Source organism: Balaenoptera acutorostrata, chromosome 8 (assembly GCF_949987535.1).
Source record: "Balaenoptera acutorostrata chromosome 8, mBalAcu1.1, whole genome shotgun sequence".
In the NCBI taxonomy this organism is placed as follows: Eukaryota; Metazoa; Chordata; class Mammalia; order Artiodactyla; family Balaenopteridae; genus Balaenoptera; species Balaenoptera acutorostrata.
In genome coordinates this window covers 102,117,117-102,131,055 of record NC_080071.1, presented here as the reverse complement: position 1 = coordinate 102,131,055, position 13,939 = coordinate 102,117,117, and the positions used below count along the sequence as shown (strand labels likewise).

Genomic DNA, 13,939 nt, shown 5'->3' with positions numbered 1-13,939 from the left:
GAAGTCCTATTTACCTCTTTTTTCTTTTTGTTGCCTGTGATTTTGGTGTCATATCAGAAAAATCATAGTCAAATTCAGTGTCATGAAGATTTTCCCTAATGTTTTCTTCTAAAAGTTTCATAGTTTAGCTCTTATGTTGATGTCTTTGATATATTTTGAGTTAGTTTTTGTGTGTGCTGTGAGGTAATGGGCTCACTTTATTCTTTTGCATGTGGATGTCCAATTTTCCTAGCATCATTTGTTAAAAAGAAAAACAAGCAGTATTTTTGAAAGAAGCTATTTCTTGTGCTGACTGTTAATGCATTTATACACACACAAAAAAATGTTGGCCAGATTCGGTTGCATGTCTCCTCATGAATAAGAATAGGTCCCAGTAGTTTTGTTAAGGAATTTGTTCTTCATGGAGCTCCAGGAATGAAACATGAAATGAAATGGTTTGGCTAGGTAAGAATTTAAATATTATGACAAAAGTTGTATGTGCACACATATTTAGAAAATACTAAATTTGGGAAATACTAAATTGTATAACGTAAAAATGAAAGTTCTTACCCTCATCCCTAGAGAAATATTTCTGTGTGTCTCTATGTATATTGATTTATATATATGTATATGTGCATTTTTCAGCTTTTTAGCTTACTTTTCTAATTGAATATATCTTAGCACTGCATTTCTGAACATAACAACTCTGTCTTAAAACTTTTAGATTGCTGCTATTCCTTTTTAAGAATGAACAATCATTTATTTTATCCCTTAATGTTGGACATTGCTTGTAGATGTACACTTTTATGAATAATGCTCAGTGAATCTTCTAATATGTATATCTTTGTACTTTATAATTTTTTGAGAAATGCCAATTATTGGAATTGTGTCAAAGGGTAATAATGTACATTTTAAATTTTGCACTAAATTCACTATATATAAAAGCATATGATATGCAGATAATGTGAGATTCAAAATGTGTATAGAGGTATAAATGAAGAGAAACTGTCACTTATTCATTCCTGTTCCCCTGCCATTCATCTTTTCTTTCTGCAAACAACCACTGTGTGTGCGTGTGTATGTGTGTGTAGATGAGCTGCATTAAAAGGTATGTACGTGTAAAATTTTGATAGATTTGCCAGATTGCCTCATTGAGTTAGGCTTTTTATTGGAATCAGTTCAGGTTTATGATAGAGACCAAAGTTTTATACATGAGCTTACATCTATAGCAAGTCATTGATTACCTTTGTAAGTCTTTTGAATTATGTGGTTGGTGCATATGCTCATTATTGGCTTGTAGTTTGAGAATTTGTGAGTTATTGCTCTTGAGATAAGTAGCCACAGAAGATGCCTGAGTGGAATTTTTAAGACTTGATTGTGTATATTTGATTCACATCTATTCCCCCTGAAAATTATGTTGAAATATGGTTTTGTATGAAATATATTAAGTGTGAAAAACTTGCAAGTTTCCACAGCCATTTACATTAGATCACCCTCATGCAGTACAAGTATTTCTATAATATGAGAAGTATAAAGGGAAGAATTAATGATTCTTTAATTAATTCTTTAATTAATGATTTCTTCTCCCCCAGTGTAATTGTGACTCTGGAAATGTAGGATTACTTGGATGCCTGAGATTGAAAAAGGGGTGATTTTTTTTTTTTTTTTTTTACAATGTATATTAACTGCCTGAGAGAAGTAATTTGGCTTTCTTCTTTAGAGAGAAGCTAACTGTGAGTAGATCTCAGGATGGATTTTTGCTTGTATTAACTCTTCAACTAATTTCTAGAGCTTGCTTGTTTCTGTGGTGAGATCAAATAAACATGGGTTTGCGTTTCATATTCACTTCTCATTAGCTCTGTGACTTTGAGTAAGTTATTTAACCTTTCTGTACCACATCTTCCTCACATTGTTGAACGGATTAGAGATACTGTACATAAAGTGCCTTGCTTGGCAATGACAGGAACCTATAACGTGGTAACTTTTATTTTTAGCTGTTACCAGTACATAAGAAGATACTATAAAGTTAATGATTTTTTAGGTCCTAATAAATTATTATTGATCATATTTGTTTAATGTGCATCTCACCCACACCCTGTTTTCTTTTTTTTTTCCTCTAGGGTGAACTGTCCCATGATCAAGATGTGGTAGAATATATCATGAATCAGCCAAATGTTGTTCCACGAATCAACTCTAGGATTTTGACAGCTGAGCGAGAATACCTGGATTTAACAGCAACCAGTAAGGAGTATTTCAGGAACAATTTTGGGCCTTTTTGATTTGTCTTTCAGAATGTTTGCATTTATTGGATTGTAATGTTCAGAATTTCTGATAACCCAAGATTGTGACACAGTTTCGTTCACCTTGAGTTCATTATATGAGCTTCTAAATTCACAAGAGTTTCCTCCAAAAGGAGAGAAATTCTTCCTGGATAAATCTTTGTAAACTTTGAAAGATATTCAGTGCCTTTTAAATGCCAACTAAACGTAGGCAGTAGATGGTAAGAGTGGACCTAGATTGTTGACTTTCTTAACAGTCCTAAAGCTCTTAAGCAGCTATCTTCTTCCTCATTATGCAGTCAGTCAGTGATAATGTCGACAAATAGCTCAGGTAGCTATACTCCGAGAACTTAAGAATGCCTTTTTAACAAATAAAGCTTCATTGAGAAATAGTGTGCCTCAGCGGTCCTCAACCTTTTTGGCACCAGGGACCAGTTTCGTGGAAGACAGTTTTTCCATGGCCTGGGTTTGGGGAGGGGGAGTGGTTTCGGGATGATTCAGGTGCATTACGTTTATTATGCACTTTATTTCTATTATTATTACATTGTACTATATAATGAAATAATTATACAACTCACCATAATGCAGAATCAGTGGGAGCCCTGAGCTTGGGGCTCAGGTGTGGGTTGGGCTACGCACGGACTAAAATAAGTGTTGGATTCTGACTTAAAGCCTGCCACCAGATGCAGCTGTACAGTTGAAGTACGTCAACTCACTTGCCACTATAAAGCCTGCCACCAGATGCAGCTTAATTGTCACTTGCCACTCACTGATAGGCTTTTGATATGAGTCTGCAAGCAGCTGATTCCTTATGGTCTCTGTGCAGTCAGACCTCTCTGCTAATGATGATCTGTATTTACAGCCACTCCCCAGTGCTGGCATCACCGCCTCAGCTCCACCTCAGATCATCAGGCATTAGATTCTCATAAGCAGCGCACAACCTAGATCCCTCGCATGCGCAGTTCACAGTAGGGTTTGTGCTCCTATGAGAATCTAATGCCACCGCTGATCTGACAGGAGGCGGAACTCAGGCGGTAATGTGAGTGATGGGGAGCGGCTGTAAATACAGATGAAGCTTCGCTCGCTCACCCGCCGCTCACCTCCTGTTGTGCGGCCCAGTTCCTAACAGGCCACGGACCGGTACCGGTCCATGGCCCGGGGATTGGCGACCCCTGGTGTACATGCCATAAAACTCAACCTTTCAAAGTGCACAATTGTAAAGTGCACAGTTTTTAGTATGCTTGCAGAGTTGGGTGAGCATCACACTGACTTTAGAACATTATCACCCCCCCAAAAGAAATGATAGAGTCACTCTCCATTTCCCCCTTCTCCTGTCCTTCAGCAGCCACTAATTAAGTTTCTGTTTCTGTGGATTTTTCTGTTCTGGATATTTCATATAATTGGAAGTTTTTTGTGACTGGCTTCTTTCACTTAGCATAAAGTTTTTAAGGTTCATCCATGTCGTAGCCTGTCTCAGAACTTCATTCCTTTTTTTTTTTTTTTTCAGGTAATAAATATCATAAATCACAAACATAAATATAACTTCATTGTCTGACAGTTCTGGAGGACTTCATTCCTTTTTATGACTGATTCATATTCCATAGTGTAGATAGGCCACACTTTGCTTATCTGTTCCTCAGTTGATGAGTATTTAGGTTGTTTCCACAAGAATACCTTTTTTAAGAGGTTAAGCCCAGGTATAATTTGTTCCTTTTGCTTTCCCTGGAGACTCTTAAGGCCACTTTAACAAACTGCTGGAAATACAGTAGAGTCACCACTTGCTCAGGAAATCTCACTGGGGAAGAAAGGATATGTGTAATGGTGAAGTCAAAACCAAGTGTATTTGTTGTTGTAGTTGAATACAGTGAATGTATAGGTCTGTTTATGGTTGTTACTTTATTGCAACTACCCCTATTCTACTTGAAACTAAATTCCTTTCCTTTCACGCAGAAGGAAATGTTTAAATATAGGCAGAGGAAAAATGCACATGTATGCTTATATTTGAAAAAGAAAGTAGTAAGAAAGTGCTTTTTACCAGAAGTATTAGTAGAGCAAGGCAAGCAGTATTATGAATTTTGTCCTGAGTTTTTGTTGTTTCCATCATTTTAAATTAAATTACAAAGAGTTATCTTTGGAGTACTCATGAATAAAGACCATGAAAATAGTTGTGTTTGGGGGTATCGTTCTCCACTGAGCGTTACAGCCCTCAGCTGTGATGCGATGCTAGTCCGCAGTGGCAAGGATGCAGTTTGCTTGGTGAGCATTTTGGAGCCCCCAGTGAAAGAGCAGCTGGCATCCTCCTCACCCAGTTGTCATAGCTCCATCATCGACGCTGCTCTTGGCCTTTGCTGTCCGGCGACTCAGTTTTAAGGCCATGGTGCTTCCTCCCCTCTGCTACATGAAGTCATGGGCGGTGTCTGTCTTACTTACCATTGCTTACCTTTGCCTAGACTATTGACTGAACAGATAGTAGGCCCTTGGTGTGCTTTGTTGAATGAAAGGATAGATGGGTGAGTGGGTGGACAGACAAATACATGGGAGGGTGGGCAAGCAAGATGTGCTTGGAGGACATTGCAAGAAACGGGGCATTTGTATTGGGGAGTAAATAATGCAAAGGCCTGGGAAGATTGCTGGAGATGGAGAAGGGGTTTATGATACAAGGCTGGAGACCAGTTTGTAGGTAGGAAGAAATTACAAAGTATTGAGAGCAAGGGAATGACTTGATGGAACTGGAATTTTAGCAAGAGTTATCTGAGGGGGAAATGATTAATAAGAGCATTGCCCATAGGCACTAATTGGAAAAGATACATATCTGAAAATGACCTTTTGTTTCTGTTAAGGTTAAAAATGTTACTTTGATAGATGTGAAATAACTAAAACAAGAGTTTTTAAAAATATTTTCTCTCCCATTCATCCCCTCTTACCCCCAAATAGGATAGGGAAGAGTTTACTATGGGGATGGACTATGGAAAGGAGAGATGAAGTTAAGGGGGTCTCTTTAAAAGATCATCCTGTAGGTATAAAGTGAAAAGAGTGGGAATATAAAGTGAAAAGAGTGGGAATAGAATAAATTTAAACCATCAAACTGACAAACACATATCTGAGAGTTATGTGTGAGATGTGTACATTTTCTATTTGTGTCTTAAAATGTGATTAATGGGGTGGGTCATGTTGTGAACTTGTTCAATAAACATGAAACAATATTTCACTCATGCATTTTATTAAAATGTATATTATGGTCAAATGAGATTATCAATTGAATATTTACATTAGATTGAATTTAGGCATACTAATTGTAAATCTAATTTTTCTTTCAGATAACTTTTTTGTGGATGATTATGCTAGATTTACCGTCTTGGATTCCCAAGGCAGGACTGCCGCTATAGCCAATAGTATGAATTATCTGACCAAGAAAGGTAATACATTTTAGGCTTACCTTGGATTCAACTTGTTTTTCCTTTTTTTTAGTATTTACAAAAACCTTAATTTTTAGTGTCTGTTGGGAAAGAGATTCCATAATTTCTTTTATTATTTTGTATAATTACTTGAGTCTAGAAAATATCTGTTTAAAATTTAATTTTTTATATATATTTGAAAATTCAGATGTTGTCTTTATAAATTTTATATTAGACATTAAAGGTAAAAGGAAAAATGTTTTCATGGTTCAAAATAGAAAAAGAATTATGATGTAAAAATGGGTTAATGGATTGAAAATTGGTTTGACTTGTCTCTTCAATGACAGTATTGGGTTAAATGTTTTTAGGATTTGTAAGATCAAATTTCTTGGTACAAGAAATCCTTGTGCATGTTTTTAAACTGATTTTGATGCAGAGTTATTTATTCAGATTAAAATTGTGTAAAATGACATCCTCTTAATGGCAGACGGGTGCTTTTCCCCTCTGGTCACACTTATTACCCTTTCAGAGCACTGACTGCCATGTAAGGCAGCTTTTTTTTTTTTTTTGGCTGCGCCATGCGGCATGTGGCATCTTAGTTCCCCGACCAGGGATCAAACCCGTGTCCCCTGCATTGGGGGCGTGGAGTCTTAACCACTGGACCGCCAGGGAAGTCCCTAAGGCAGCTATTTTTATCCACTGTGGTCTTCTCCCAGAGAGAATTTCTGGTTTCCCAGATGTATGTTTAAGTACAGGCAATTGCTCCATTTGTTTCCTCAAAGACGTTGGTTCTGAGGGGTCCTGGAACGGTGCTGTAACCCTAGTGGGACTAAGGAGCAAAAAGAAGCATAGGTGATGTTGGGCATTATTTAAACTTTGACTCTTACAGTTGGCATTAATTAGAGAAATGACATTTTCTTTTCTTCTACTCTTTTTCCTTTACTTTTGTCCAGGAATGTCCTCCAAGGAAATCTATGGTAACTTTAAATTTCAGAATGTTCTATTCCTTTTGTTAATTAATTATCTTATGTGGTTTCAGGCACCACTGTAATTCAGAATTTATTGACACTTTATTGGGATGTCTCTAACCTGTGGGTAACAGATAATTTATCAGTGCAGATAAATTCTGTGTGTAAATGTTTGCCAAGAATTATATTTCAGAAAGTTAATAAATGAATATGATTAAAGACTATATAATATGTTATCCACACGTTCAAAGACTCTTTTTCATTTTACGTGCTAACAGATACCCAAATCAAAATAGAATTAATAACTGCATGTTCTTAGTTTTTAATTAAGCCACGTGGAAGGTTACCCTGCTTTCATTCTAGCACCGAAGTTTCAATACTTTTGCTTTGTATCTTTATTAAGCTTGTCATTTTCTTATTTTTTGCATGGTTTTCAGAAATTACTTGGCTTAATAGCAATATTGAAACATAGGATGTGCTTTTTCCCCTCCCACTCAATATGTTGTTTTTGTTTTTCTATAGATGATTCTTTTATTAGGCCAGTAACTTTTTGGATTGTTGGGGATTTTGATAGCCCTCCTGGAAGGCAATTATTGTATGATGCTATTAAACATCAGGCAAGTATCTACGACTTCATTCTGTATCTTTGTTTGAGGCTGCAGTTATCTTCATGGGCATATGTGTGCTGATAATGTTCTGGTGGGGAGGCTGGATCCTGCTTTTTTGGTGCTTGAGGGAAAGAAGCATTGTTTTTTCAGAGGTCTGGCAGCTAGTGAGAAAACAGAGAAGACTGCAATATTCTGGCTTTATGTAAGGGAATAGACTTTTTTTTTTTGGCTGTGCCGTGCAGCTTGCAGGATCTTAGTTCCCTGACCAGGGATTGAACCTGGGCTCCCTGCAGTGGAAGCACAGAGTCCTAACCACTGGACCGCCAGGGAAGTCCCAGGAATAGATTCTTTTAGAGGAAAAAATAATAAGATCGTCATCATAGACAAGTTTTTATTGTATGACTGTTCATGTTCTTGCTGCAGAGCTGCTGCAAAGTTTGTGTTGTATATTGTATGGGAGAGACAGGGTCCTTGTATTGAGAGAGGTCCAGATATGGGAGAAATACCACGGAGGCACATTAGCACGTGTATGATAGAAGTAGGTGTAGGCATGCAGAGGGATGCACATACGGGTGGTCTGAAAGCTGTGCAGCATATAAACCGTAGACGTGGAGTGAATGAGCAGTGGTGAACGGCTGAAAAATAATCAACCCTTCTAGAGATTGGTATTGTCAGAGAGAGAGATGTTACATTTCCTTTTCCTGAGCGGTTTCAGATTGGATCTTCATCCAAGTTTCACACCCCTCCTGTGTCCCCTTGCCACTCTGCGTCCCAAGGAGGCTTACTGAAATATCCAGGTGATTTCAGCTTCACTGAGTGCCTTTATTGTCTAAGGGAACAGACTAGATGGTGCGGTCAGTTGTGTCAGGAGTAGTCCAGGTGAAGGACGATGTACGTATAACGCACTCTAACTCAAATCGACAAATGCTCAAGTGGTGAAAAGTGGGAGAACAGGGAGGGAGTCATTGAAGTAAAATATAGGTTCAAAAGACATGCACAAATCAGTAGGATGTAGTGTCCCAGAGTGAACACACCCATGTGACCACCACACAGGCACAGAAACAGAACTACCGAAGTCCTGAAAGCACGCCCCTGCCTGTGGCCGCGTCACTAGCCCTCCCCTGCCCCCTTCTCTCATCCGAGGTGAGCCTGCTTTTTACTTTACTTAAGTGGGCTCTTACCATACGTATGTGTTTGCGTTTGGTTTCTTTACTCAACGGTTTGGAGATTTACCCCTGACAGTACAGGTAGTGGTAGGTAGTTCTTTTTCATTGTGCAGTATTGTATCAGATGGCTGTACCACAAAGTTTTGTTTGTTTAGTCTGTTTGATGGACAATTGGGTTCTTTCTAGATTGGGGCTAGAAGAATGCTGCAGTGAATACTCTTGTACATGTTTTTAGATACACATGAATATGAATTTCTGTTGCTTATGGCCTTTTTTGGTTTTGTGGGCCCCAGATATCTTCTCCCACATGGATTCTTGACTTTCGACCCAAGGAGAGATTAATTTTTACTAGAAATCTGGAAAGGCCATGTGAATGAAGGGTCTGAGCAGAGCCCTTCAAGAGGGTTGGGACTTAAGGAAATGAAGATGGGTGTAGCTGGGGTTCACATACCAATGTGAGGCATAACATGCATTAGAAGAACGCAAAATGTGTTGGGGAAATACAGGACTCTGACGGTCTGTAATGTATGCTGTATTTACAGGGATGGTAAGAAATGAAGTTGGAAAGGTAGGCTGGGGGCCAATTCATGTGGGGGTTTGAATACCTGATTATAGCATTTTAATTTTACTCTGTATGCAGAGAACTACCAAAGACTTAAGTGTTATTTGCTACTTATGGGATATGACTGATGTTAATGCTGCTTTTTAAATTCAAGACATCTACCATATAACTCTTATTTCCCTTTTTGTAAATAGAAATCCAGTAACAATGTTAGAGTAAGCATGATCAATAATCCTAGTGAAGATATAAGTTATGAGAAAACTCAGGTCTCCAGAGCAATCTGGGCAGCTCTCCAAACACAGACCTCCAACTCTGCTAAGAACTTCATTACAAAAATGGCCAAGCAGGAGACTGCAGAGGCCCTGGCTGCAGGAGCTGACATTGGGGAGTTCTCCGTTGGGGTAAGTCTGTGTGTGGCATGAGGCTGCCTTGTATTGTTATTTCAGAAGTTCATTCCCATGGGCTGATGTGTCCTGTTCCTGTTGATGATCAGGATTTGTGATTGTAGTTCTGAGCTCAGATGATTTTTTTTTTTGATTTTTTTTTTTTAATTGGAATAGGTAGCATTTTTTTTTCCAAAAAAAATTTTTTTTTTAGATTTTTTAAATTAAAAAAATTTTTTTAAAATTCTTGGTCTTACCAAGAAATAACAATTCTGCCATATTCCCTTTATTACTTTTAAGCTTGCTAGGCTTCAAGATGTGCATGATATAAGCTTATATATGTTTTAAGCACAAAGCCATTGGTTCTGTAAGTTTTTAAAAGACAGATAATATTTGATTTGTTTGTAGAACAAAGAAAAATATTTGTTTATAGAGATTTAAGCTACTTAATGAGTTAGAGGCTTATGTGTTCTTGATGTATTTCCAATATAAGCCCATTTTATTAATTTATGTTACATACTTTTGACTGTTTTGTAGTTTTAAGATTTCTTATAAAATGATGAATGTACTTGATATTTCAGTTAGAAAAAAGACTCTTACTTGAAATTAGCAAGATTTTAAAATGCAGAATAAAGGTATCATGAATTATAGTTTGCCAATTGAACGATTACAGAAAGGAACAGGAAAAGGAAATAAGCATTACTTGATAAGTGGGAGGTTGGGAAAAAATGGGAGGGAGAGTGGGGAACGGAGACGTCGTAGTGTTAATTACTAAAATTAGTCACTACATTCCACTAAAAGAGCATTTTATGATTTATTCGTATGATTATTCATTTTTATGGTTTTCTTAATAACAATTACTTTTCCTTAATAACAATTACTTTCCTAGGGCATGGATTTCAGTCTTTTTAAAGAGGTCTTTGAGTCTTCCAAAATGGATTTCATTTTGTCTCATGCCATGTACTGCAGGGATGTTCTGAAGCTGAAGAAGGGACAGAGGGCAGTGATCAGCAATGGAAGGGTGAGAACTTTGTCCTGAGACAAGGTTGACTTCAAATTAGATCAGTGAACAGTCTTGGCCGCATTCTCCTCTGAAGCTAGTAAGCTCTTCAAGCAGAGCCACTTTTTCCCAAGGTGATTAGGGCTTGTGCAGCGCTGATGATCATTTCTGCTCCCTTGTTTTAAAGGAAGTTTGCTCATTTTGACAGAAACGTCCTTACGTGAAACCTTTCTCCTGTTTAATTTTGTCCTGCCATTGTGTAAGGTGGTGAGAGTGTGGTGGTTCTCAGAACCCAAATCCATAAGACCTGTGATTCATAAAGTATTCTTCCCATGTGGGGACCATGTTTATGGTTTGTGCAGTCTATATGAACTTAATTGGTTTATGCTTAGACTATTTCATAAATATCTGCAGCCACGGAAATGAGACTATGGCGGACATACCAACCTTTAAACTCTTAGCCCTTAGGGTGAAATCTCTGATATCTACCACTACATTTCTATTTTGGCTTTCTTATTTCTATTCAGTGAGAATTAATGAAAATGATACTGCTATTTTATTTCAGAGTTTGCTTACTGTAAAAAAAGTATTCAAGTCTACATACACTCTGTGTAGTTGAGGAATTGATAAGTGAATAACTGTATGAGTTGATTTGGGTTCTATTTTCACTTTTTTCATTGATTTGACTTAGATGTAAACGTGTTTCGGGTCTGCAAAGTGATTTGGTTTGTAAGGTAGCCTGAGGACAACCAAGGACTTCTCTGCAGCCTGCTGATTCCAGCACTGACCACCCTGCTCTTCTTCACAGATCATTGGGCCACTGGAGGACAGTGAACTCTTTAATCAAGATGATTTCCACCTCCTAGAAAATATCATCTTAAAAACTTCAGGACAGAAAATCAAATCTCATATTCAACAGCTTCGGGTAGAAGAAGATGTGTAAGTTTTGCCATAGAAGAAATGAATCAGTTCATGTCACAGGGGCTATATTAATTGGACTTTCCTCATGCTACCTATTCCAAGATGTTTTATCTCCAGCTTTAAAATATAATAATGTTCTTCAGTTCAAGTGTTTATTTATACTTCTGTTGAAACGAGTTAATTTATTTTGTAGCCAGCTGTTTAAAGAACTGGATTAGTTCTCTCCATTTTGATTCTTTTTTTTTTTTAACTTTTGATTGTGGAAAATTTCAAACATGAAGAAGTAGAGAGGTGATTTTATTTATTTCCTTGGAGTACTTATGTAAAGAAATACTTTTCCTCATTATCTCTTTAATTACCCTTCAGTTTTATTTTGTTCAGGGAAAAAAAAAACAAGTTAAATGTTTCTTTTTCTTTATTTGCTAGTATGGAATAATGAGGTTTTTTTCTTGCATATTCCAAAAGTGATGATGAGTTGGTTATTGTTTGTTCTTTATTGTTATTTTAATTCTTTCAGTGTTATTATTAGCTTTTATATTTTAATGAGTTATTTCTCAATGGAAAAAAATAAATATTTGACTGGTCTGTGTACCTGCTGTGTAACCAAAGCTCATAGTCATATTCACATGGTTTCTGCATTAAATATCAAATGAATGTGTAGCTGGAGGATGTATGGTTATGTTTAGTTTTTGAGGAATCATTATACCTTTTTCCACGGAGGCAGTACCATTTTACTTTCCCATCAGTCATGCATAAGGATTCTAATTTCTCCACATCCTCACCAAGACTTACTATTTTCTGTTCTTTTGATAATATCCATTCCAATGGGTGTGAAGTGGTATCTCCTTGTGGTTTGATTTGTACTTCCCTAATGATTAGTGATGTTGAGCATCTTTTTGTGTGCTTATTGACCATTTGTATATCTGTGGGAAAACATTTTCCAAGTCCGTTGCTCATTTTTAATTATTTATTTTGTTGTTGAGTTGTAGGAGTTCATTTGTATTCTGGATATCAATCCTTATAGCTGTATGATATGCAGATATTTTTTCCCACTCCATGGGTTGACTTTTCACTCTCTTGATAGTGTTCTTTGATGCATCGTTTGAGGATATAGAATTTTAAAGTTCTTCTGTTTTATTTCTTCATCTATTTCATACACCATGATGCTGCAGAGTTCAAGATGCGTGTCTTAGTGAAGTGTTGACTTTGATAGCTGCGAAATTAGTCTCTTTGCCAAGTTTTGTGTGATACGGAAAGGAATCTTTTTTCATCTCACCCAAACTGGGGCTACGATAAAGAGGTTTCCTTCCACCTCATTGGTTGTTGAGTGATGCCCCTTGTTTTAGCCTAGGAAACACTTCCCTGATGCAGACCAGGAGGTACCCCCTGATTTGAAGCCACTGTGTCATAGGCATAGGTTTGGTGTGGTGTCCCTTGGACCACTCCCTGTCTCTGTGGAGGCTTTGGGGGGGCCCCTGGGAGTCCTTGTGGATGATATAGTTGCCAGACTATGCACAGAAGACTTGCCTTTTACCAACCAGAGATGGCTCTGGGTCTGTCCTGGTTGAATTTAGGGAAATAAGGTAGTCACGGGGCTGCCAGAAGATTGATGCTAAAACTGTTCGGGTTCTCAGAGTGACCTTGCTGGCCTCGGGTTTTCGTTAGTGCCAGGGCCGCTCCACCTTGGTCGTGCGTGCCAGCCACAGCTTTCACGCGTGACCCAGGCCTGCAGCCGGGAGGCCGTGCTCAGCCGTCCGACGCTGACCTGCGGGCTCTGTGACCGTGGTGCCCGTCCCAGTCCGCAGAACCAAGTATCCCTTGACGTATTTTGTGGCAGTGTTGACACCTCACAGGAAGCAAATGGCCTGTTTCATATGTATTCAGAGTTAGTACTGAGACGTACCAAAAGATGTAATTTGATACAGTTGTTTGGTTCGATGAGAGATACGTCAAGCCTATACATAGGCTTGATTCCAGTTCAAATATATTCACGAATATATTCAAATATATTTCAGCATTCTTAGAATTTAGTCCTCAATTCAACAGATTAGAGCATTTTTTCAGTCTCGTGATTTAGTTCAAGATCTTCCTTGGTTAGAAATCAAGTTAGGAGGGGCCGGGAAAGCGGAAATGCTTTTCTAAGTTGTTTACCGTGATGTTGATTGTAATAGTGAAATAGATTATGATGTATCCATAAATATAATATTATGCAGCCATTGAAAATATTGATGTACCCCTATACTTATTATCCAACAAAATGTTTATGATATATTATTAAATGAAAAATCAGGTTACCAAATAATATAGTACCACTTTTGTGTGTGTAGATATATATATTTTAAAATATGGAAGAATGGTGAACTAAAATGTTATCAATACTTATTTCTTGAATTTGCTATTATTGTGTGTATCTCCATTTTCTCCTTATATTTTTTTCCTGAATGTTTTTTTGGTAAATTATTACTCTAATGATCATAAAAAGTAATAAAGTTATTTAGAAGAGGGTGAGGGAGAGTTATGGGCCAGGCCCTGAGCTGCGTGCTTTATTTTCTCTGTTTCACCAGTGCAGTATTTACAAGAGCCATGCAAAGTAGGCATTATCTCCATTTCACATATGGAAAAATCAGCACCTACCCCAGGGCTATAAAACTTACCAGTGACAAAATCTGTACTTTTTT

General features: G+C 37.5%; 1 protein-coding gene across 1 annotated transcript in view; it reads left to right on the top strand.

Moving 5' to 3' along the window:
• The window catches only part of UGGT1 (UDP-glucose glycoprotein glucosyltransferase 1), a 108,074-nt gene that overhangs the window by 61,818 nt on the left and 32,317 nt on the right, over window positions 1–13,939 (top strand). The window contains exons 19-25 of the mRNA XM_007182876.2: window positions 2,100–2,220; window positions 5,576–5,674; window positions 6,607–6,630; window positions 7,144–7,238; window positions 9,152–9,358; window positions 10,230–10,361; window positions 11,149–11,279. Coding sequence (XP_007182938.2) covers window positions 2,100–2,220; window positions 5,576–5,674; window positions 6,607–6,630; window positions 7,144–7,238; window positions 9,152–9,358; window positions 10,230–10,361; window positions 11,149–11,279 — 809 coding nt within the window. The remainder of the gene's footprint in view (window positions 1–2,099; window positions 2,221–5,575; window positions 5,675–6,606; window positions 6,631–7,143; window positions 7,239–9,151; window positions 9,359–10,229; window positions 10,362–11,148; window positions 11,280–13,939) is intronic.